The 22,165-nt window shown below is 33.0% G+C and overlaps 1 protein-coding gene, 1 long non-coding RNA gene and 1 pseudogene across 2 annotated transcripts; 1 reads left to right on the plus strand and 2 right to left on the minus strand.

Moving 5' to 3' along the window:
• Nucleotides 1-1,500: 1,500 nt before the first annotated feature.
• Nucleotides 1,501-17,105, minus strand: LOC115953189 (annotated as a pseudogene).
• LOC115952513 lies at nt 5,923-11,975 on the minus strand. The gene is made up of 4 exons (XR_004083441.1): nt 11,890-11,975; nt 9,106-9,268; nt 8,385-8,641; nt 5,923-6,332 (listed from the first exon to the last, which is right to left on the minus strand). It is a non-coding gene; the product is annotated as an uncharacterized LOC115952513 (long non-coding RNA).
• Nucleotides 17,106-18,946: 1,841 nt separating the features above from the next.
• Nucleotides 18,947-21,819, plus strand: LOC115953192 (disease resistance protein RGA2-like). The gene has a single exon (XM_031070726.1). It carries the CDS (start codon nt 18,961-18,963, stop codon nt 21,817-21,819), a length of 2,859 nt encoding a protein of 952 aa, XP_030926586.1. The 5' UTR covers nt 18,947-18,960.
• The last annotated feature ends 346 nt before the right edge of the window (nt 21,820-22,165 follow it).

A 22,165-nucleotide genomic window follows, 5' to 3' on the forward strand; every position in this document is an offset into this window, starting at 1 on the left:
TTACCTAAGTTGGAGTTATTGCCCCAGTGGCTCCAAGGATCTGCAAACACTTTACAGCTACTATCGATTAAAGAATGTGAAAATTTGAAGGCTTTGCCAGAGTGGCTGCCATGTCTGAAATCACTTCACACACTTTTGATTGTCGAATGCCCTAAGTTGTCATCTCTCTCGGATGGGATGGAAGCTTTCACTACACTAAGAGAATTGGGGATTAGAGGTTGTCTTGATTTGAGTAGAAAATGCAGAGAAGAAGATTCGCACAAGATTGCTCATGTACCACTGATTTATCTCAAAGGGACTAGGTTCACAATAGAAAAGAAGATGGCGTCAGCGAGTACTTCCTAGAAGAAGAAGAAGAAGAAAGGAAGATGAGGTAAGGGCATATCTGTCTTTTTGTTCTTCTTCTTTGTGTTATTTAATTATTTATTATGGTTTTTAAGTTTTTAGTTTATTTACGCTTAACAATGGCTATTGATAGTTGATACTAATCCTGAATGCTGGTTAATGGTTATGTTTAGCGCTTTTTGTCCAAATAGTTTTAAAGTAAATTGAAACAAAAAAAAAAAATATCTTTTTGGATGAAAATTGAAAATAAAATTCAAAAACTTAAGTGGTATTTAAATTTTTTTTCCCCACACCCTTTCCTCACAAAAATATAAAAATAAATGGAAAAGAGAAAAAGAGAAAAAGAGAAAAAGAAACATTGATCTATTTAGGAGTATTTCATGGACAAATTAAATCTTGTTTATGGAACATTGTGTTTCAATGTTTGGGCAATAAGGCATATAATCTTGAATGAATATACTAAAATTTTATTTATTTATTTTTCTTTTGTATAATCGTTTTTATACTAGTATTATTCTCATTGTAAGTTTCTTATATACTATATAATTACAAATTTCATTTCAGGAGTTCGACATAAGTCACATACAATAGAATTTGAACATTGCTCAATTCAAAGTCACAAGTTCCTTCCATCATTCGTAAGCATTTATTCATTGCAATTTGGATTACAAGATGTAAATAAATAAATACTTCTATTATTTAATTTCCTTTTAAGTAATGTAAATAAATAAATATTTCTGTTATTGTAATTTGAACTAAATGATGTAAATAAATAAACATATATGTCATTGTAATTCAAAGTAAGAGATGCAAATAAATAAAGAAGTGTTGTGTATACTCCCTTGAGTACATTCTTGCGTATAAAGTTGAGAGATCCATGGATTGGTGTGTGCAAGCATCTGTTCTAATATTCATGTTTTATTCTTCTTCTTCGTATGCAGTAAGCACCATATATATTAACATGCTTATTTAATTAGAAAATATGGGGTATAATTCACATGGAAGAAAGTGACATTTGTATTTGGAATTATAAATTTTCATTTCCGCCAAAAGCTTTTTCTAACTTAAACTGAAATTACAAATGATGTATTAAAATTAAGTTTAGAGAAAAATGACATGTCAATGATTACAGGCAGTTTGTTCTTAGGTTTGGGAACAATGAGTGTCATTTTTCAAATACTTCAATGTAAGCATCTGTTAACTTTGAAATACAACTTGAGCTTTGTAATACAACTTGAGTAAATTTGAGACATCAACACAAGAAAGGAAGGGGAAAAAGGAGGAAGAAGAAAAGACCAGCATATACAACCGTAATGTTAAACCAAAAAAGAAGAAGTGACAAACAGCTCAAGACACAACATTTGTATCAGGGGTATCATCAAGGATGAATGGACCAAGGTTACCTGCCCTAAATAAAGTAAGAAGCTTTTTTGATACCATCAAACGAGCTTCTGAGTCCTTATAAGGTATCTTAAGTGCCTTTTGCAGTGCTTCATATTGCTTCTCTCTAGTCACTCTCATATTCTACATTACCAGTGAATTCTCAAAGAGTTAAATACAAAGCACATTGGAATTCTTTGACAAGATCTTGAAAGGGAAAACATAAAGATCTAGAAATTTAGGAATGACAAAATAAAGCAAGATATTCACAGGTCACATGGAGACCTGATCTAAGCTGCATTGGAGGGTTAAGGGTTTAAAGCTAGCATTTTTTTAAAAAGTAAAAACTGGGAAATAGAAATGAAAATGGGGTTGTCCATGGCATAGATCTAATTGGCTTGGGTTTTAATTTAAAAAAAAAAAAAAAGATTAAATTGCAAATTATATCTCTTAAAGTTTCAAAATTTTGATATGATCCCCAAATGTTATGATTTGCTCACACCATGCTTAATTTTTGTTAAGTGTCGGCCAGATTTGGCATCCCAACTACACCCTCTGTATTTGTATTTATTTTGATTTTGCACCCTATATGTTTGAAATTCTTTTGATTAATCTAGTGCTTAATGGACACAAGTAGGCATAGCACATTGGAAGTGAACAAATCCAAACAATACCTAGCATTAAGGGAGTAACTCGAATTTTGAAATTTTATGAACAAAATCAAAATTATCCCAAACTTTAGGGTGTAATTTGCAAATTAATCTAAACAAAATAAACAAAAAACTCAAGACAACTTCTTTAGCTTGAGAAACATCCACTCATGATAATTCTAAAAATTAACTCAATTCAACCTATAAAGATTGAATTGAGTTGTGTTAGGATGTTCCTTAGAGTGTTGTCAAGGGTTGGGGTTGGAGGTGGTGGCTGGCTAAGGAGAATGGAATGCGGAGCTTGGCCGCATTGGGGGAATATTGATCACATTTGTTCAGTTCAGCTTACAATTCTCTACATTCGGTCACTGCAAATTGATAGTCTGTTGGAGGTTTAAGGGTTTAAAGCTAGCATTTTTTTAAAAAAACTAGGGAAAAAAAAAAGTGAAAATGGGGGTTGTCCATGCATTTAATTGGGTCATGTTTGCATTAAAATAATAATAAAAATATCCTAAAATTTGGATTAGTTTTGATTTTATCACCTAAAGTTTTAAATTTTTTAAGTCATTCCCAAATGTTATGTATCATTACAATTTGCTACCTTCCAATGCCCAACGACATCTTCTATATTTGTATTTATTTTGATTTTGCGCCCTATATGTTTGAAATTGTTTTGATTAATCTAGAGCTTCATGGTTGGGCTGTATATAAACTATGTTATTTATGAACAGTTTGAGCTCGACTTGTGAAAAAGCTTATTTATGTTCGTTTGTTTAGCAAATGAGTCAAGCTTAAGCCTAATTTTAGACTTAATTATTAAATGAGTCAAATTCAAACATAATAATTTATTCGTGAACATAAGAGCTCGATTTAATTATGTATAATATTATATTTTTATATGTATAATTGTCTTGAAATATATTTATTTATACTTGAAATTGAATTGTATAAATTTATATATAGATTCATATAATATTAAATGCTTAATTCATAATAAAATTTGGGATGGTCTTGTTTTATTTGGATTTTGGAGAATGTGGCATGCTTTCTCTTTATATTTTGGTCTTGATGAACTGAGTCTTGCATGTCTTTCGAGAATCCCTTTCTCTAGTAATTTCAGTCCACTATGTTCTAAAGCTTTTCCTTGTAAAAGAGAGAATTAGCAAAGAAAAAAAAGAGGGGAGATCAAATTTGATATATATATATATATATATATATATCAAATTTGACACTTTTAGGATTTAAGCGTACCCATCGATAATTATGCTACTGGGTACAAAAATTAAAAAAAGAGGGACATTGTGGCTTATTGATACCTATCCGGTTGGGGCGTCAAATAACACCAATTAGATTATAGTATATCACCCTTAAATTTCTCTGTTGTTGACATGATTGATTTTGGTCCTTTCTAACTTTAATATGGCATGTAGCAGACGGTAGTGCATTATTTAACTTGCAGAAAGGTAGTCTTGCTTATAACAACATTTCTTACACAATCTTTATTGTGATGCTCACCATAGAACATTCATAGTTTTACCTCAATTGCCATGCAATAATTTGTATCATTTAAATTCTCTACTGAAGGCCAATTCAAAGAATGTTAAATCTCATTTATGCCATTTGTTTAAGCCTACAATTGTCTTGTGGGACTTGCAGTGACCCTCGGCCTTGACACTAATTCTTGAATGTTTCAGAGTGTACAACAATCCAAATGTCACCATGCACTTCAATACAGAGACCATGGATATTGTTAGCAATACAAAAGGCCAGACATCTGGAATTTTACTTCAAAATCGGTGTTTGAGGCAAAGGGGTTATTTTATGGTATTGGTCATTCACCGAATTGCCAGTTGTTGGAAGGCCAAGTTGAGCTTGACATCTATGGGTACATTTTAGTTGAAGAGGGTATTGCAAACGAATTCGATCAGAATGTACATTTTGTAATCTATTACTATATTAATCATTCACCGCTAGAGAAATTTTTTTGTAATTTATTCCATTTATGTATTATTTATAAATTCAAGTCCTAACCGCTGTATCATACACAAAAAAAGCAGGGAATAGATTTGTGGCACGATAACTTGTAAGAAAAAAATTACACAACACTATTTGGACACCTCCTCTCTTCACCTTTCTATTACGCACGTATCTAGCCCAATATTTGAATCAATACATATTAGCTCATTAATCACCACAATTAAAATGAATAAAATAATCTCTCTCATTTTCCATGTGGGATTAAACATTTTCACTAATTCCTAATATTTTATATTAATTCTCACATCTTTACATATATGTTGTAATACAAATCAATTTTAGTTATATAATATTAAAATGCCCCAACAATTTTTTATTATAAAGTAAAGACACTAAAAAGAGTTTATTCGATGATAAGAGACTTGACTAGTTGAGCTAATTAAATCCTACTTATAAGATGTCCTTTATTTTATTTGATAAGCTAATATTTTCTTTTTAATACACATTTACTTATTTATTTTCGAAGCTGAAAGTCTTCGTTTGAAAACATTAAAAGGTGTTAATTCTTTCCATTTGATCTTTTATTTCATTTTGGCATGATTCATAATACGATCTATTTTTTTAGAAATTGATAAACATAATGTTAGTAATTTTTCAAACCTGCCTTTTATTTTATGAGAAAATTCAATACAGATTAAATTAAAGAGAGTCACATTTTTATTTGAAAGATAATATATTAATGATATTTCAGTACAATGTTGGATCTTCTAAACATGATTAGAATATAGGGCCAAGGGTGTATTAGAGGAAGGAAGTTCAAGGCATTATAGTCAATGTGTAGAAAAGGATTTGGTTTATAAGTTCAATGATTTTCTCTCCCTTGCTTCAAACTCAATTGAGGCCTTCGCAACACAAGCCAGATTCAATAAACTAATTACTTTTTGTAATAATCCTTCATTTTAATTTAAAATAGGGAATCCCTACTTTAATTCTCCATTTTTTTATATTAAATATGAGATATGTGATATCTATTTGATTTTGTGTGGTTTTCATCTCTCTTAAGTTACCTTTTACACTTAAGGCCAACTCTAGTATTAATTCACTTTGGCAACTATCCAAGGCTTCCAAACGGAAAAATGACTCATAATTTTGTTCCTAAAATAAAATACATCTTATCCTCTTAAATTTTTTTTTTCAGTTTTTTTTTAATTTGAAAAAAAAAAATTAACGAATGCCCTAAAGACATTGGTTTAATAACTATTTTTTAAATTTTTTTATGGGATTTAATAAAAGTAACTAACTTTTTTGATAATTTGTTATATTTTTCATGAAAGTGGTATTAAAACTTTTTAAAAATGATTCATTAACGAATGCCATAGAAGTATCCATTAACAAGCACTCTTTTTTAATTTTATTTTAAGTGGTCCACGTCTAGCTAAAAATAGCATGCAGTTGCAAGACACTTTGGTGTTTGACATACATGGTCCAAATAGTGGACACAATTTTTTTTTTTTTTTTTTGGCATGCAAACGGAGTGGACTTATCAACTTAGCAAAATACAATCGAAGTATTATGCACCAAAATAAGTTACAAGTTACAACCAACAAAAATATATACAAAAAGTTAGGGGTATGCTGTATGCATTTGCACCATCCTTATATGATAGCAAAAGAAAGAAGTAATAAAAAAGGTGGGATATGTGTCATGAAGTGGATACCTGCACATCTATTTGTCTCTGTGTCCTTATTTGTGTAAGTAGATACCTGCAATCATTGATTAAATTTATTGGAAGTGGAGGATATGAATTGTTCTCTGATGTAATCCATTGAACTGCTAGCTGGGAATCAGATTCTAATCGCAATTCCAAGCCAATCAAATAAGACCTAAGAAGCTACTTGCTAAGCATTCCTCTTTAACATTAAGTATCACTCTGACCCATCTGCCTTCCACCTCTAGCAAATTAGTGCTTCTTCACATGACCTGCATTTTCATTCAAACACAAAATCCATGACCTACTTCAAGTAGATAGAGGAGACTAAAATCCATATATCATTATATTACAACTATCAAAAGCATATCAGGAACAGCCACTCAACAGCCACTTATAAACATTAATATCGGAAACTCTCCAAAATTTGGATGTACAAACAGATGACATCAAGTACAGCTTATCAAAAATGTAAACATCACATTGTCAAACTATTTGCCCCAATAATAAATAGAGCGATGTCTTTAAATTGTAGTAATATAGATGGCTAGTGCTGATGGTTATCACATCACAAGTACATTGCATGATTAAACAATACACATTGAGAGTTGTATATTATGAAAACAAAATAGAGATGAAACTACAGGACGTTTTAGAAAAGAAACACTTTCAGATAGGCATTTATACAATGGTGTGATACACCACAATGGTAGTGATACACAAGCAGAAACCACTACTCTTTTAAATATATATATATATATATATATATATGATCGTTAGTCGTGAATTGTGTAGCATCACAACAATTTGAGTTTTCAACCTATACAAAAGTTATCACCATTCTGAGACTGAGACTAAAAGAAAAACTAAGAACCATTCATTGCACCAAACCAAAATGCCAAAGAAAAACAAAGATCATATTCAAACCATCTCCAATAAACGGTAGAGGAAGAATACCATCAATAAGATCATAAAATCAATTTCACAATTTCTCATAATGCTTCTGTCTCAAATTTTCATTATCATTTTCAAAAAGCCATACTACAATTTCTAATCCTTTAACAATGGGGGTAATATCAATTTATCCCTATGCATTTAATTGTGTCAAAATTTTTCACTCATAACTTTTAAACCAAGTTTGTGTTTGTGAAAGCCATTTTATGTACAACTTTTTAAAATTTCACTTTTTCTCACATTTTCATAGTACAAGTATTTTGTACAGTTTCAACAAAAAGGATTTTAACAAAAAATTAAGGCTATGTTTGGTTCAATAATTTTCATCACTCAATTTCCTTCACTCATCATTCATCACTCATTACTCATCATTCATCACTCAAAATACCTTACCCGTTTGGCACCTTCACTCACTTGTCATCACTCAATATTTTTCACACTATTTGTGGGTCTCATACCTGTCACTCGGTGCATTTTTCTTTTTCCAGTATCACCGAACCCAGTAAAAAAAAAAAAAAAAAAAAAACAGATCAGATCACCGAACCCAGTGAAAGAAGAAGAAGAAAAAAAAAAAAAAAAATCCAGATCAAAAGGAAGAAGAAGAAGCCACCTAGTGTGAAAGGAAAAAGAAAAAAAGAAGATGAAGAAACGCAACCCAGTGAAAAAAAAAAAAAAAGATAGTCAAAAGTTGTGGCTAAAGTCTGACAGTGGGTCCCTCCATGTACTGTTATTTACGGAAATGTCATTGAGTTATGAGTTATGGAAACTAAAAACACATTTTAGGTGTTTTCAGTTTCTATAACTCATAACTCAAAAATCAGAGAATTGAGTGATGGAAACAGAGTTATGATGGTGTCAAACGGATTTCTAGCTATGGGTCCCATCATTTTTGAGTTATGAGTTATAAAAACAGAGATATGAGTTATGGAAATTGATGAACTAAATACCCCCTAAATAAGTTATTCCCAAACAGACCTCAAAAAGTAAACTCTACGTATTAAATTGATTTTTTTTTTTTGGAATTGAAGCTAGGTTCTCCTATAATATAACATTTTCTTGGATTTTTGGAAGTTGGGGGACAATGTTGTCCCAATCAATAGTGGAGCGATGAAATTGAAATTTGACTAAAATTGAAGTTTGGATTTTGTCAAATTGACAAACAATGACTCTAATCTAATGGCCTCCATTCATGTCGAGCAATACGTGAAATTAATTCATAATTAAACGAGATGACGATAATTCTAGAAACCAATCCTGAATCATCCAAATAAGTATTTACTTTAATCAGAGAATCGCATGCAATCAGTACTACTCACAAAAATGGACAAATATCATCAAGTGCATGTCGAACTTGTGAGAGAGAGAAATACCTTTGCAATCGAACTTGTGGCAGCGCTTAACCAGGCGGACACTGTCCTTGGCGAACTCTCTGAGACGGTTAAGGCGATCTAGGCAAAAATGTGAGATTCCAATTATACCCATAAAAATACAAAAATCCAAGGGCTATTAGCAAATCAAACACCTAAGCATGACCATTTAGTCATAAGTTGACTTATAGTGGTATTGTTTTCCTTGGTTTGGACCAAGTACACTATCATCATTATTGTTTCAATTTGAAATAGATGACCTGCAAATGCGACAAATAGAGATAGTGACTCCTTTGTGTTAATTAAGATAAATGCATTACATGGGAAAAAAAAAGGCTTTCTAATGTTCTGAATGATTTAGAAAAGAACAAAAAGAAAAATTAAAAGGGTATAGTTTATTCTTCTCAAATGTCTAGAAAAATGTGTCTATATATATGACATGTATATTTTACCTAGAATAATTATACATGTCCACAATTTACCATAAAATTGACACATTCTCATAATTCTATTCTATAGCCAATTTGACAAGCAAACTATACTGGCTGCGCTAAGGTCCAACCCATGTGCCCTGGAAAACTATTCAAATTTAAATTTTAATAAACCAAATAGTGCTTTTTCTTCTCTTAAAGTCAGTTCTAGATTCTACATGTTATACATTTTTTCTTGCATTGATGTATTCTATGCAACATTTCTTGAATAAAAAAAAAATGAATAAACTTACAGGCAGATAATCTGAGGCACCAGACGATCCACAGGCTGCATCAAATCCTCACAACCTGTCAAGCGGCAAGGTGCTTTCTGGCAATTGCAGAGTACTTCCATCATCTCCGAGCTCTGAGCTCTCTCTGGCTAGCACTTCCTCAACAGGAACGAGAAAGAAAACCCTATACCCACATCACATCTTTAATCACTTTCCCTAAATATAAATGCTAATGTCTTTTTGATATCCCTTTTATCATTTCTATAGAGATGTATAGAACAATAGATAGACAAGTTTAAATCTTAATTAAGCAGTAGAATTATCTCTCTGACTCTATCTATCTCTTTTTCTCTCTTATTTTCTTTCTTGGATAAAGAATTTTTAGAAAAGAATTGATTTCGATGAGCAGCCATATTTGACTTAGAAATAGATGAGAGAAGTAGAAGGTTTGATTTGGTGTTTGGTTATTATGATTTTACTAGTTTTTGTAAGATTATGAATTTACTCTTCCCCAATTTATGTATTGTCTATAGGGTTCCTTGTAAGTTTTCTCTTATTTACTTCTTCTAAATCAAATAACATTTTTTTTGCTTACCTTCATGTCATCTCAACCACCCCAGAACAAGGTTGTGTTGTTTGCTCATTTATCCCTACCATAAATTATTGTCTTTCACTCTTTCAACAATTCTTCATTTTTTTTTTTTGAAGTATTAACAAAAAAACATTACAGCCACAAAAAACAAAAAAGCTTCTCATCCTTTTTAAAAAGCCATCAAATGAAGCTAAATAAATTTAAAATTTTAAAAAAAGAAAAAGAAAAAGAAAGATCATTTTCCTCTGAACTTACTAATCATCTATTTCAAATCAAGCATGTTAGAATTGCATGGTTAAATGATTATAGGAGTGTTAGAATTGTATGATTAAATGACTAAAGTTACCATTGTTTGTGTAAGTAGACACCTGCAATCATTGATTTAATTTGTTAGAAGTGAACGATATCAATTGTTCTCTGATGTAATACATTGAATTGCTAGTTAGGAATCCGATTCTAATCCCAATTCCAAGCCAATTGTAATCCATAGTACTAGTATGGATACAGATATTCAATTTAAGAGAGAATATCGTTAGCCAACATCCCTTATCAACTCAAAGAATGTCCCTTGCACCAGCCAACATTGGAAAGAAAGGCATCATTCTTTGCATAGTATGTCACAGATTCTATCTAGCCCCCTCTTTTTTCTTTCAAACAAATAATGAGATTCCACCAAATCTATTCTCAACTAGAGTATGTATCGAATAGTTAATTTACTTAAAGGAAAATGATTCCGCCCCAACAAATTAAAAGATATATACTTTGTCTCAATGCTTAAGTCATTCTTATTCCATGCTTTGCCTACGGCCTAAAAAGAATTGTGTGCCAAGTCAAGTCATGATCCATGGTGCAGTAAATCCACCTACGTACAATTTTGCTTCACTTATTTGCAATTATATCTGCCCTCACGGAATTGCTCTATAATAAAAACAGCAGCTAATACTTAAAAGGCATTGATTCACTTAACCATCAAATTCCTTTCCATCCCACCACCACAAGAACATGGCTCAAAATGCCTATTGCATTGCAGGGAAGATCGTGGAGCTGCTTGGATCCCTTATTTACGAGGAGCTCAGCTCAGCATGGGGCGTACAAAGCGATCTGAAAAGGCTTGAGTGCACTGTGTTAGCCATGAAGGCCGTACTCTTAGATGCTGAGGAGAAGCAAGAAAGTGACCATAGGCTGAACCATTGGCTAGGACAGCTCAAAGATGTCCTTAATGATGCGGAGAATGTCCTAGATGAATTTCAATATCAAATTCTGCAGAAGGAAGTAATGAAGAGATGCAGGAGCACTCACAAAAAGGTGGGTTATTTCTTTTCTGGTTCTAATCCACTTGTATTCCATTTTGAAATGGCACGTAAAATCAAGGGTATTAGGGAGAGGGTAGACGATATTTCAGATATTAAGGCTGAATTCAATCTTGCTGCACGACTTGAAGATAGGAAGACAACAACGTACCGGAGGGATATGACCCACTCCTTTATTCCTTCTCAGAATGTGATCGGTAGGGATGATGACAAAAAAAAAGATAATAAATCTTTTAATGCAGCATGATGTTGATGGAAATGTCAGTGTAATTCCCATAGTTGGGATTGGAGGTTTGGGGAAGACCACAATTGCCACGTTGGTGTATAATGATGAACAGGTGGTTAGACATTTTCAATTGAAAATGTGGGTGTGTGTGTTAGAGGATTTTGATGTTAAAAGATTGATAACAGAAATCCTCAAATCAGCAGTTGGTATTGATGAGAATTTGAGCATAGATCAGTTGCAAATACGTTTAAGAGAACATATAAAAGATAAGAAATTTCTTCTTGTCTTAGATGATGTTTTGAATGAGGATCGTATAAAATGGATTGAATTGAAAAATTTGTTACTTGGCGGTTGCAACGGAAGTAAAATCATAGTGACAACATGGAATAGCTCTGTTGCTATGATTATGAGCACTGTAGAGTCTTACAATTTAGATGGTCTATCCCAAAAGGATTGTTTGTCTTTGTTTGTGAAATTGGCATTTAAGGAAGGGGAAGAAGAACAATATCCAAACCTCTTAGAAATTGGAAAAGAAATCGTCAAAAAATGTACAGGGGTTCCATTGGTAGTACATACTTTAGCCTGCCTACTCAATTCAAAAGTTGATGAACATGAGTGGATATCTATTAGAGATAATGAGATATGGAATTTAAATCAAAAGGAGAGTGGCATCCTACCTGCATTGAAGCTCAGTTACAATCAATTGCCATTTCACTTAAAGCCATGTTTTGCACGTTGTTCTATTTTCCCAAAGGATTTTGTATTCGATAATCTTCTCTTGATTCAATTTTGGATGGCACATGGAATTCTTCAATCACCTAAGGATGATAATCTAGAGTTGGAAGATGTTGGCAACTTGTATATCAAGGAGTTGCTGTCAAGATTTTTCTTTCAAGATGTTGAACAAGAAAATATCTTGTATTTTACCTTTAAAATGCATGATCTTATCCATGATCTAGCACTCTCAATTGCCAAAAGAGAGTGTTCAGTAGTGACCAAGAAGTTTGCCCTTGCTGTCGAAGTTTGTCACCTATCATTTTTAGACAATGGGCAAGAAGTTACAACACAATTAGAGAAGTTAAGCAAAGTTCAAACTATTATTTTCCAAACAAACCAATCCGTGTCCTTACTTAAAACATGCTTCTCAATTTTTAAGTACTTGTAGGTGCTTGATTTGAAAAATTCATCCTTTGAGGTGCTACCAAGTTCTATCGGAAGTTTGAAACATTTGAGATATCTCGACCTATCATTTAATCACATAATCAAGCAACTTCCAAATTCCATTTGCAAGCTGCACAGTTTGCAAACTTTACTGCTTGAAAATTGCCACAATCTTGAACGGTTGCCAAACGGTATAGGAGACATAATTAGGCTCAGGCTTTTTATTGTTACAACAAAGCATACCTGCTTGTCGGAGAATTCAGTAGGTTGCTTGAGTTCTCTTCGATCTTTGTGGATATGGAGATGTCTAAATCTAAAATGTGTTTTTGAAGGGATGGAGGAAGGGCGCCTCACCAATCTTCGAACATTGGTGGTTGGAAATTGTCCAAGTTTGACCACTTTGACACTGAGTATGAAACACCTAACTGCCCTAGAGACCCTGATAATTCGGGATTGTAAAGAGCTTAGTTTGATGGAGGTAGCGAAAGAAGAAGACAATCAAGATCTCAAGTTGAGCCTCCAAAATTTAATGTTTTTCCGTTTACCAAAGTTGTAGGTTTTTCCCCAATGGCTCCAAGGATCTGCAAACACTTTACAGCTGCTATGGATTGGAGGATGTGAAAATTTAATGGCTTTGCCGGATTGGCTGCCACGTCTGAAATCACTTCAGACACTTTGGATTGATAATTGTCCTAAGTTGTCATCTCTCCTGGAGGGGATGGAGGCACTAACAGAATTGTTAATTTATGGTCGTCTTGATTTGAGTAGAAAATGTAGAGGAGATCGCTCATTTACCATAGATTGTTCTTGATGAGGGTAGCATAAATTTACCAAGAGAAGATGATGAGGTAAGGGCAGATTTGTCTTCTTATTAGTATTTTTGTCCTATTATTATAGATGGTCTTTAAAACTCTCTTCTTCTTCTTTTTTTTTTTTTTTTTTGCTATGAACCCAAACCCCCTATTTCATTTATATATAAATAAAATAAATATATTAAAAAAAAAAAATCCGCTAAAGCCCTCTTTATCCAAATTAGATTCCAATTAAATTAAAACCAAAGATATTTTTTTGGATGAAATTGAATTTCCAAAACTAAACCGGTTTTCTAAATATTTATATTCCCCACACTGATTCCGAAGAAGAGAGAGAGAGAGAGAAGAAGAAACATTTAAACCTATTTAATTCATGGAGGAATTGAATCTTGTTTCTAGAACATTGTGTTTCGAAGTTTGGGCAGCAAGATATTGACACGTAAAATCTTAAATGAACATATTAAATTTTTATTTATTTATTTTTCTTTTGTATAATCATTTTTCATAGTATTATCCTCACTGCTAGTTTCCAATATATTATATAACTACAAATTTCATTCCAGGACTTCAACACAAGTCACAACCAATAGAATCTAGATGTTGCTCAATTCAAAGTCACAGGTTCCTTCCATAATTCGCAATCATTTCTTCATTACAATTTGGATTACAAGATGTAAATAAATAAATACTTCCTTTATTTAATTTGCTTTCAAGTGATGTAAATAAATATATAAATATGTTATTTTACATTTTGTATTTTATGTAAAAATAAACATTTATGTCATTGTAATTCAAAGTAAGATGTGTAAATAAATAAATGTGTTACGTGTATACTACCCTGACTACATTCTAGAGTATAAAGTTGAGAGATCCATGGATTAATATGTTCAAGCATTTGTTCTTTAAGATTATACTCATGTTTTTCCTTAGAATCATATCGAATCTCTTCTAGTCTCCTACTGTTCAAGTGCTTCCAATGAAGGGGAGTCCCTTGAGTATTTAAAACTGCCAGCAACTATTGTGCAATTCGCTCCTCACCTACCACTGAATCTTTTACAGAACCTTCACGTGCATTTAAGAATTTGGTAAACTGAATCCAATTTCTTTATTGCAACCAAATCAGCTCACTTTGAGTAGTCTATGACTTCTCTTAATCGTGATTGTAGACTCACTCATTATTGAATGTTTACAACACTGATCTTTCAAGCAAGATTAGCACATCTAAAACTAAAAAAGCATGCAAGTAGTTGTGTGTATATTTTTGTGCACATTCACATGTGTATTGTAAGAAATCTAACAAGAAACTAAAGAGAAATTATTTGCAAGAGCATGAAACCTGCAAGAGCCAGCTTCAGTTCTGTCTCTATGTCAGGGATACTTGGAACCAATACACCCGGAGTTTCTAGGACATAAGTGCTAGGCCGATGCGCAATCTGCAGCTTAACAATTCAACGTCAGCATTTAAACATACATAGATGTTGAACCAAAAGAATTCAACAGCAAATCAACAATAGAGGGAGAAAGGAAACAGTAGATAGAATAAAAAATAAGATTTGAAAAAGAAAAGGAAAGAGGCAAATGATTGATGATTTAGCCTGACCTTAAAAACATGTCTTCAAATAAAGTTTATGCAACTTATTTAGTGTCAGTTTAGGAATAACTTATTAATTTTTTGCTGAAATTTTTTTGTTAAAAGTATGCTAAACATACTTGTACTTTGAAAAAGTAAGAAAAAGTGAGGCTTTAAAAAAGTATATATAAAAGCTAAAAAGCGAAAAACTAGCTTATAAGCTAGTCCCAAACTAGCTTGTTACAAACTTTTTATTTTTTTATTTTTTATATAAGTAATGCAATTTTGTTGATATCAAAAAAATAGTGTGGCCCAACTATACAAATGAATCTATCAAATCAAAAACAGAACATAATGGCTGACTATGCAAAGTTGACATCCAGTCCAACAAGGTTCTAAAGATAAATAATTTGAGATCAGGCATAGCTCACCACATCAAACAATGCGGGGGGAACCATCCACAAATTCCTATTCCAATGACAACAAAAACGACCAGACCAGCAAGCTAACAACTCAACAACATTCTTCAACATCACCCAACAAACTCCAAATAAACCAAACACCATAGACCACAATTTGGCAATGATATTCAAACATAATCTAGCATAACATAGTAACAGCTTACCAGGAAAGCAAGACGATGCAATTTGATGGATTGAATTAATTAAAACCGACTTGGCAATGTTAGGAACGCCAATCATGAAAATAAGTAGAGTATGTTCCCTCGAAATCACTTCCTTCAGCTTGAACTCCACAAGCTCAAGAAGCTTTTGGTACTTGAACCATGATAAAACACCATCATCACAACACACAATCTAAAATATCAGAGAGAGAGAGAGAGGACAAGTTACTATCTAAGAAGCATGGACAAAGACACAGACATTGAAACAGATAATACAGGACAGGACAGGACATGAAAACACCATAATCCCTGAAAAATTAGGACAGGATTGATAAAACAAAGAATTAATTAAATTAATAATATATCTTCATATCTATAGACATATTTTATGTTTAGTTTAAGTTTTAAAAATAAATAATTACTGTCAAAATTTTTAAAAACATGTCTAAAATCAAATGAATCCTTTTTTTAATAAAATAAAAATGCTGAAGTTCAATTTTAGTCTCTTAACATTTACTTCAATTGTCAAATTAGTCCTTAAGATTTATTCTTAGTGAATTTAGTACTTCATTTTGAGAAAATGAGTTAATAATTCGGTCCAAATCTTTTAGCAAATTAAACAGTTTAAACAGTTTAAAATGAGCTAGTCAATATGTTTAATTCTGTTAAAAAAATATATATATATAATCATCAAACAATAAGATCAATGAAATGACAACGTTTTTAGTAAAATTTGTAATTTAAAATGAATGTTTAAATTGCATCATTGGCTAACAGATTTTGATGAAATGATCAATTGAATTTCAACCACCCAAAAAAAAAAAAAAAATCCCCCTAACACAAAACAAAGAGGACACGCGCAGAGTGTCCGACTCGGACAAGAACCCTAGGTGACTGTGTTTGTTAGCACACTATATTGACTAATAACAAACCTTGTGAACAGAGGTTTTGCAGTGGGCATTAATGGCGATGCAATCTTGATGATGTTTGTTAGGGTTGGCCAAGTCTTTCTTTTTTGGCGGAGAAGAAGGGAATGCGGACTTCAACCACAACACCGGCGTGTCTCTGATGGCGCCCACCACCACCACCACCACCGGCGTTGATACCCAATTTCAATTTCAATCCCATAATCTATCACACAAACAATAACATGTTGTATGGTTTTGCCGTATTGGAAGGAAGAATCAAGAATGTCTCTCTTTTTAAACTCTTCTAACTTATTGAATTTTGGTGGTGGCTACTTCCTTGGTCGTGGAGATACCGGTAGATAAAGTACTGCAAAAAAAAATAAAATTGAAAATGGGCTGTCCATGGATTCGATATTGGGTTGGGCTGGAATTAAAATATAAAATAAAAACCCAGCCCAACTTCTTCACCTTGATAACTCTAAAATTAACTCAATTCAACCAAATTTTATGATGCAAAATACACCAAAAAATTTTAGTGTTGAATCATGAGTCATGGCTTTTACTTGTATTGAATTCAAATTTACTGCTATATTTTTAACTTTTGAATCATTAACCAAATCAAGGTAAAAATCTGTTAGTCAGTCACTGTAATATACACTAATAAAAAAAACTAACCTTGGTTCGAATCTATGACTAGTCGTTTAGAGGAGAGTTGGGGTTGGAGGTGGTGGTTGGTGGAGGAGAAGGAAATGCGGACTTCGACAACAATTTCAAGGGGTCTCTGATGGAGTGTGTCATGTGCCCTGGCATTGAAAGCCATTTTCCCCAATTTCAATCTCAATCTCTCTCTCTCTCTCTCTCTCTCTCTCTCTCTCTCTCTCTCTCTCTCTCTCTCTCTCTAACCCATCTTCTATCACACATATAACGGTTGAGTTGAGGAGTTGTGTGTCTGTACAATTTAAGAGGTGCCACATCTACAATATTTTTACAATATTTTCACAACAAAATCATAGTTGATTAGTTGTTATTGGTTCTAATTTTAACTCAATTTTATGAGCTTAATGGAATCGATGGGGCTAGGCTGGAATTAAAATATAAAATAATAACCTAGCCCAATCAACTTGAGCCTTGAGAATCTAAAAATTGGAAAAAAAATAATTATTAACTTATATGCCATCATCACTTAAATTTTATTTGTGCACTTATATAAATCTCACTTTTATACTTTTTCAATAAAGAAAAGGAGGTCATAGCGTATGCCATATAAAGATACTACTTTTTTTACTAATTTATCCATCCAATTTTGCCTTTTAAGACTACTACTTCTTCTCTTAAAAGTGTTAAAAAAAAGTCTTGTGCCTTTTTCTCTTTGTATTTCATAGAAAAGTTTTTATCTTGTGGATCATTTTGCTGTGTATTAATTAATTAGCAAAATTAAGTCTAGTAGTTCAAGTTCATCAGACTAAATAGTAAAATATCTAGACATATCAAACCAACAAATATATATAAAGTCAATTTTTTTTTTTAAAAAAAAATTGCATATATTTTTTCAACTTATTAATAGCATAGATTGAGTTAAATTTTTTTTATAAAAATTTTTGCTACTCTAAATCTAATCCAACACTTTTTTTGTTCTCTCTTTTTTTTTTTTTTTTTTTTAATTTAACTTCCCAAGAAAAAAGAAAAGAAAAGAAAAGCCTCAATTTTGAATGACATATTAAGTTAGATTGGGTTAATTTGTCAAATTGGTGGGTTGAATGTATGCCTCTATGTTAATCATTTTCATTTTTAACATAACTATCAAGAATGTAATTGACTTGTTTTTAAGAATTTAGAGATAATGCTGATGGCTACAAGTCAATGGACCAAATTAGTAAATTGATTCTTAATCAATAATTTATATAATACTAATTAATACTAGTTATGGAGAAAATATTTAAAAAAAAAAAAGAATTAATAACTTACTCTTTAAAACATATATAATAATACATTTATGAAACAGGTAATATGGCCAAAATTATTTTATAAATAAATTTACCTAAGAACTTCAAAAAAATTCAAAATTATATGAAAGAGTATAAAGATTAGTATTTCAAATTGTGAGGACGATTGAAATACCCACATTTAATCTTGGCAATCCTTAGAAAATATTAAGGCTTTATATACATAACTTTGAATCACCCATAATTATTTTAATAGCTTTGGCAAAATTTATACTATAAATATTAGAGAGAACTGCTCATACCATACAAATGAATAGAGACCATATATTGTGGCTGCACATGCGCGGTACAGAGCTCCGTCCCCACACGGCCATACCGTCCATCCACGCGTAAAAGACCTTCAAAGTCTCTCACAAAATCCAATAAAAGTCTCTTTGCTTTGTTGTTTTCATGTTCTACACTTTTTTTTTTTTTTTTTTTGGTAAAACAAGCTTAATCATTACTTAGGAATTCACAAGTCTATTACAACGTAAATTAGCCTTATCAAAAGCTAATATATCCTCCACCACATACGGTGGGTTACAAAAAGTTACAAAGTTAGACAAAAATTGAACTCCTAATTTAGCCAAAGCATCAGCGCATTGGTTTTCTACACTTTACAATTCTCGCAACTTAGCACGGTCATTCATCTTCACATTCCATTGTCTTTGCTCTTTAGTCTTTACCAAGAACATGGCTGAGATTGGCTATGGCATCACAGTGAAGGTCCTGGAGCTGCTTGGATCCCGTACTTTCCAAGAGATCAGCTCGGCATGGGGCTTCAAAGGTGATCTGAAAAGGATAGGGCGCAGAGTCTTAGCCATTAAAGCCGTACTGTTTGATGCTGAGGAGAAGCAAGCAAGTAACGAGAGGCTAAGGACTTGGCTAAGGGAGCTCAAAGATGTCCTTATTGATGCCGAGAATGTGCTGGATGAATTTCAGTATCGAGTATTGCAGAAGGATGTAATGAAGATAAACGGGAGCTCTCGCAAAAAGGTGCGATTTTTCTTTTCTGGTTCTAATCCACTTGTATTCCGTTTTAAAATGACACATAAAATCAAGGGTATTAGGGAGAGGTTAGATGATATTTCAGCTCTTAAGGATGAATTCAATCTTGCTGCACAACTTGAAGATAGGAACCCAACAGTGAACAGGAGAGACATGACGCACTCCTTTGTTCCTTCTCAGAATGTCATCGGTAGGAATGATGACAAAGAAAAGATCATGGATCTTTTGATGCAGCTAGAAGCTAGCAGAAATGTCAGTGTAATTCCTATTGTTGGGATTGGAGGTTTGGGGAAGACCACACTTGCCAAGTTGGTGTATAACGATGAACAGGTAGTTAGCCATTTTCAACAATTGAGGATGTGGGTGTGTGTGTCTGAGGATTTTGATGTTACAAGGTTGATAAAAGAAATCCTTAAATCTGCAAAAGTTCCAGTTGATGAAGACTTGGGTATTGATCAATGGCAAAATAGCTTAAGAGAGCTTTTAAAAGATAAGAAATTTCTACTTGTCTTGGATGATGTTTGGAATGATGATCGTAATAAATGGATGGAATTGGAAGATTTGTTGCTTGGTGGTTGCAATGGAAGTAAAATTATAGTGACAACACGAAACAGCTCGGTTGCTACTATTATGGGTACTGCTGCTCCATACAATCTTGAAGGTCTACCTGAAGAAAACTGTATGTCTTTGTTTGTGAAATTGGCATTTAAGGAAGGAGAAGAAGAACAATATCCAAACCTCTTAAATATTGGAAGAGAAATTGTCAAAAAATGTAAAGGGGTTCCATTAGCAGTGAGGACTTTAGCTGGCCCACTTTATTCAAAAGTTGATGAAAATGAGTGGATATCTATTAGAGATAACGAGATATGGAATTTAGAACAAAAGGAAGGTGGCATCTTACCAGCATTGAAGCTCAGTTACAATCAATTGCCATTTCACTTGAAGCAATGTTTTGCATATTGTTCTGTTTTTCCAAAGGATTATGACTTCAATAATGTTCGATTGATTCAATTTTGGTTGGCACATGAAATTCTTCAATCACCTAAGGATAAAAATGTAGAGTTGGAAGATGTTGGTGACTTGTATATCAAAGAGCTATTATCGAGATCATTCTTTCAAGATTTTGGTCAAGAGGAATTTGTGCCCGTATATACCTTTAAAATGCATGATCTGGTCCATGATCTTGCACTCTTAATTGCCAAAGGTGAGTGTTCGGTAGTGACCAAGAAGTCTACCCTTGCTGCAGAAGTTTGTCATCTATCATTTTTGGAGAATGGGCAAGAAGTTACAACACAATTAGAGAAGTTGAGCAAAGTCCAGACTATTATTTTCAAAACAGAGCAACTTGCGTCCTTACTTGAAGCATGTATCGCAAGATTTAAGTACTTACGGGTGCTTGATCTGAGCAATTCATCCTTTGAGGTGTTGCCAAGTTCTATTGGAAGTTTGAAACGTTTGAGATATCTCGACCTATCAGGTAATAACATAATCAAGCAACTTCCAGATTCCATTTGCAAGCTACACAATTTGCAAACTTTGGTGCTCGATAATTGCAGTAATCTTGAACGGTTGCCCAAAGGTATAAGGGACATAATCAGCCTCAGGGTTTTGAGTGTTACAACAAAACATACCTGCTTGTTGGAGAAGGCAATAGGTTGCTTGGATTCTCTTCGACATTTGTTGATAATTGGCTGTGAGAATCTAAAATGTGTGTTTGAAGGGATGGAGGAGGGACGCCTCACCAATCTTCGAACATTGGTTGTTGCAGAATGTCCAAGTTTGACCACTTTGTCACTTAGTATCAAACACCTAACTACCCTCGAGACCCTGTATATTGGGGATTGTGAAGAGCTTAGTTTGATGGATAAAGAAGAGAATCAAGATCTCAAGTTAAGCCTCCGATTGTTGATGATTGAGAAGTTACCTAAGTTGGAGGTTTTGCCCCAGTGGCTCCAAGCATCTGCCAACACTTTACAGCACCTAGTGATTGAAGATTGTTGTAATTTCACCGCTTTGCCTGAGTGGTTGCCACATCTGAAATCACTTCAGACACTTAAAATTAAAGATTGCTTTGAGTTCTCATCTCTCCCAGAGGGGATGCAAGATCTCACTACACTAAGAGAAATTCAGATTCGGAATTGTGAAAAGCTTAGTTTGACGGATAACGAAGAGAATCAAAATCTCAAGTTAAGCCTCCGATTGTTGATGATTGAGAAGTTACCTAAGTTGGAGGTTTTGCCCCAGTGGCTCCAAGCATCTGCCAACACTTTACAGCACCTAGAGATTGGAAATTGTTGTAATTTCACCGCCTTGCCTGAGTGGCTGTCACACTTGAAATCACTTCAAACACTTATAATTGTAAATTGCCCTGTGCTCTCATCTCTCCCGGAGGGGATGCAAGATCTCACTGCACTAAGAGAATTTGAGATTTGGAGATGTCCTAAGTTGAGTAGAAAGTGCAGAGAAGAAGTTAGGCACAAGATTGCTCATGTACCAAAAATTTATTTCGATGAGTATTTCAATGAGGATATTGGAAGTTCATAAAAGAGAGATGACGACATCAGCGTATATTTACAAGGAGAAGATATTAGGTAAGGGCATATATGTCTTCTTGTTATTTTTGTACTATTATATTAGTCTCTATCTCTTCTCTCTCTACTTATTTAAATTAATCCTAAAGCTGGTTATGATTCTTAATGAACCCAAACCCCCTTTTTCTTTTTACTTTTTTTTTTTTAATAAAAAAGTCAAAGCCCTCTTTGTCCAAATTAGATTTAAAGTAAATTGAAACCAAAAATATCTTTTTGCATGAAATTGAATTTCCAAAAGTAAAGTGGTCTTTTAAATCTTTATTTTTTGCCCACCCCTTTGGACCTTCCCTAGCAAAAGA

This window comes from Quercus lobata, chromosome 7, assembly GCF_001633185.2.
Source record: "Quercus lobata isolate SW786 chromosome 7, ValleyOak3.0 Primary Assembly, whole genome shotgun sequence".
Taxonomy (NCBI): Eukaryota; Viridiplantae; Streptophyta; class Magnoliopsida; order Fagales; family Fagaceae; genus Quercus; species Quercus lobata.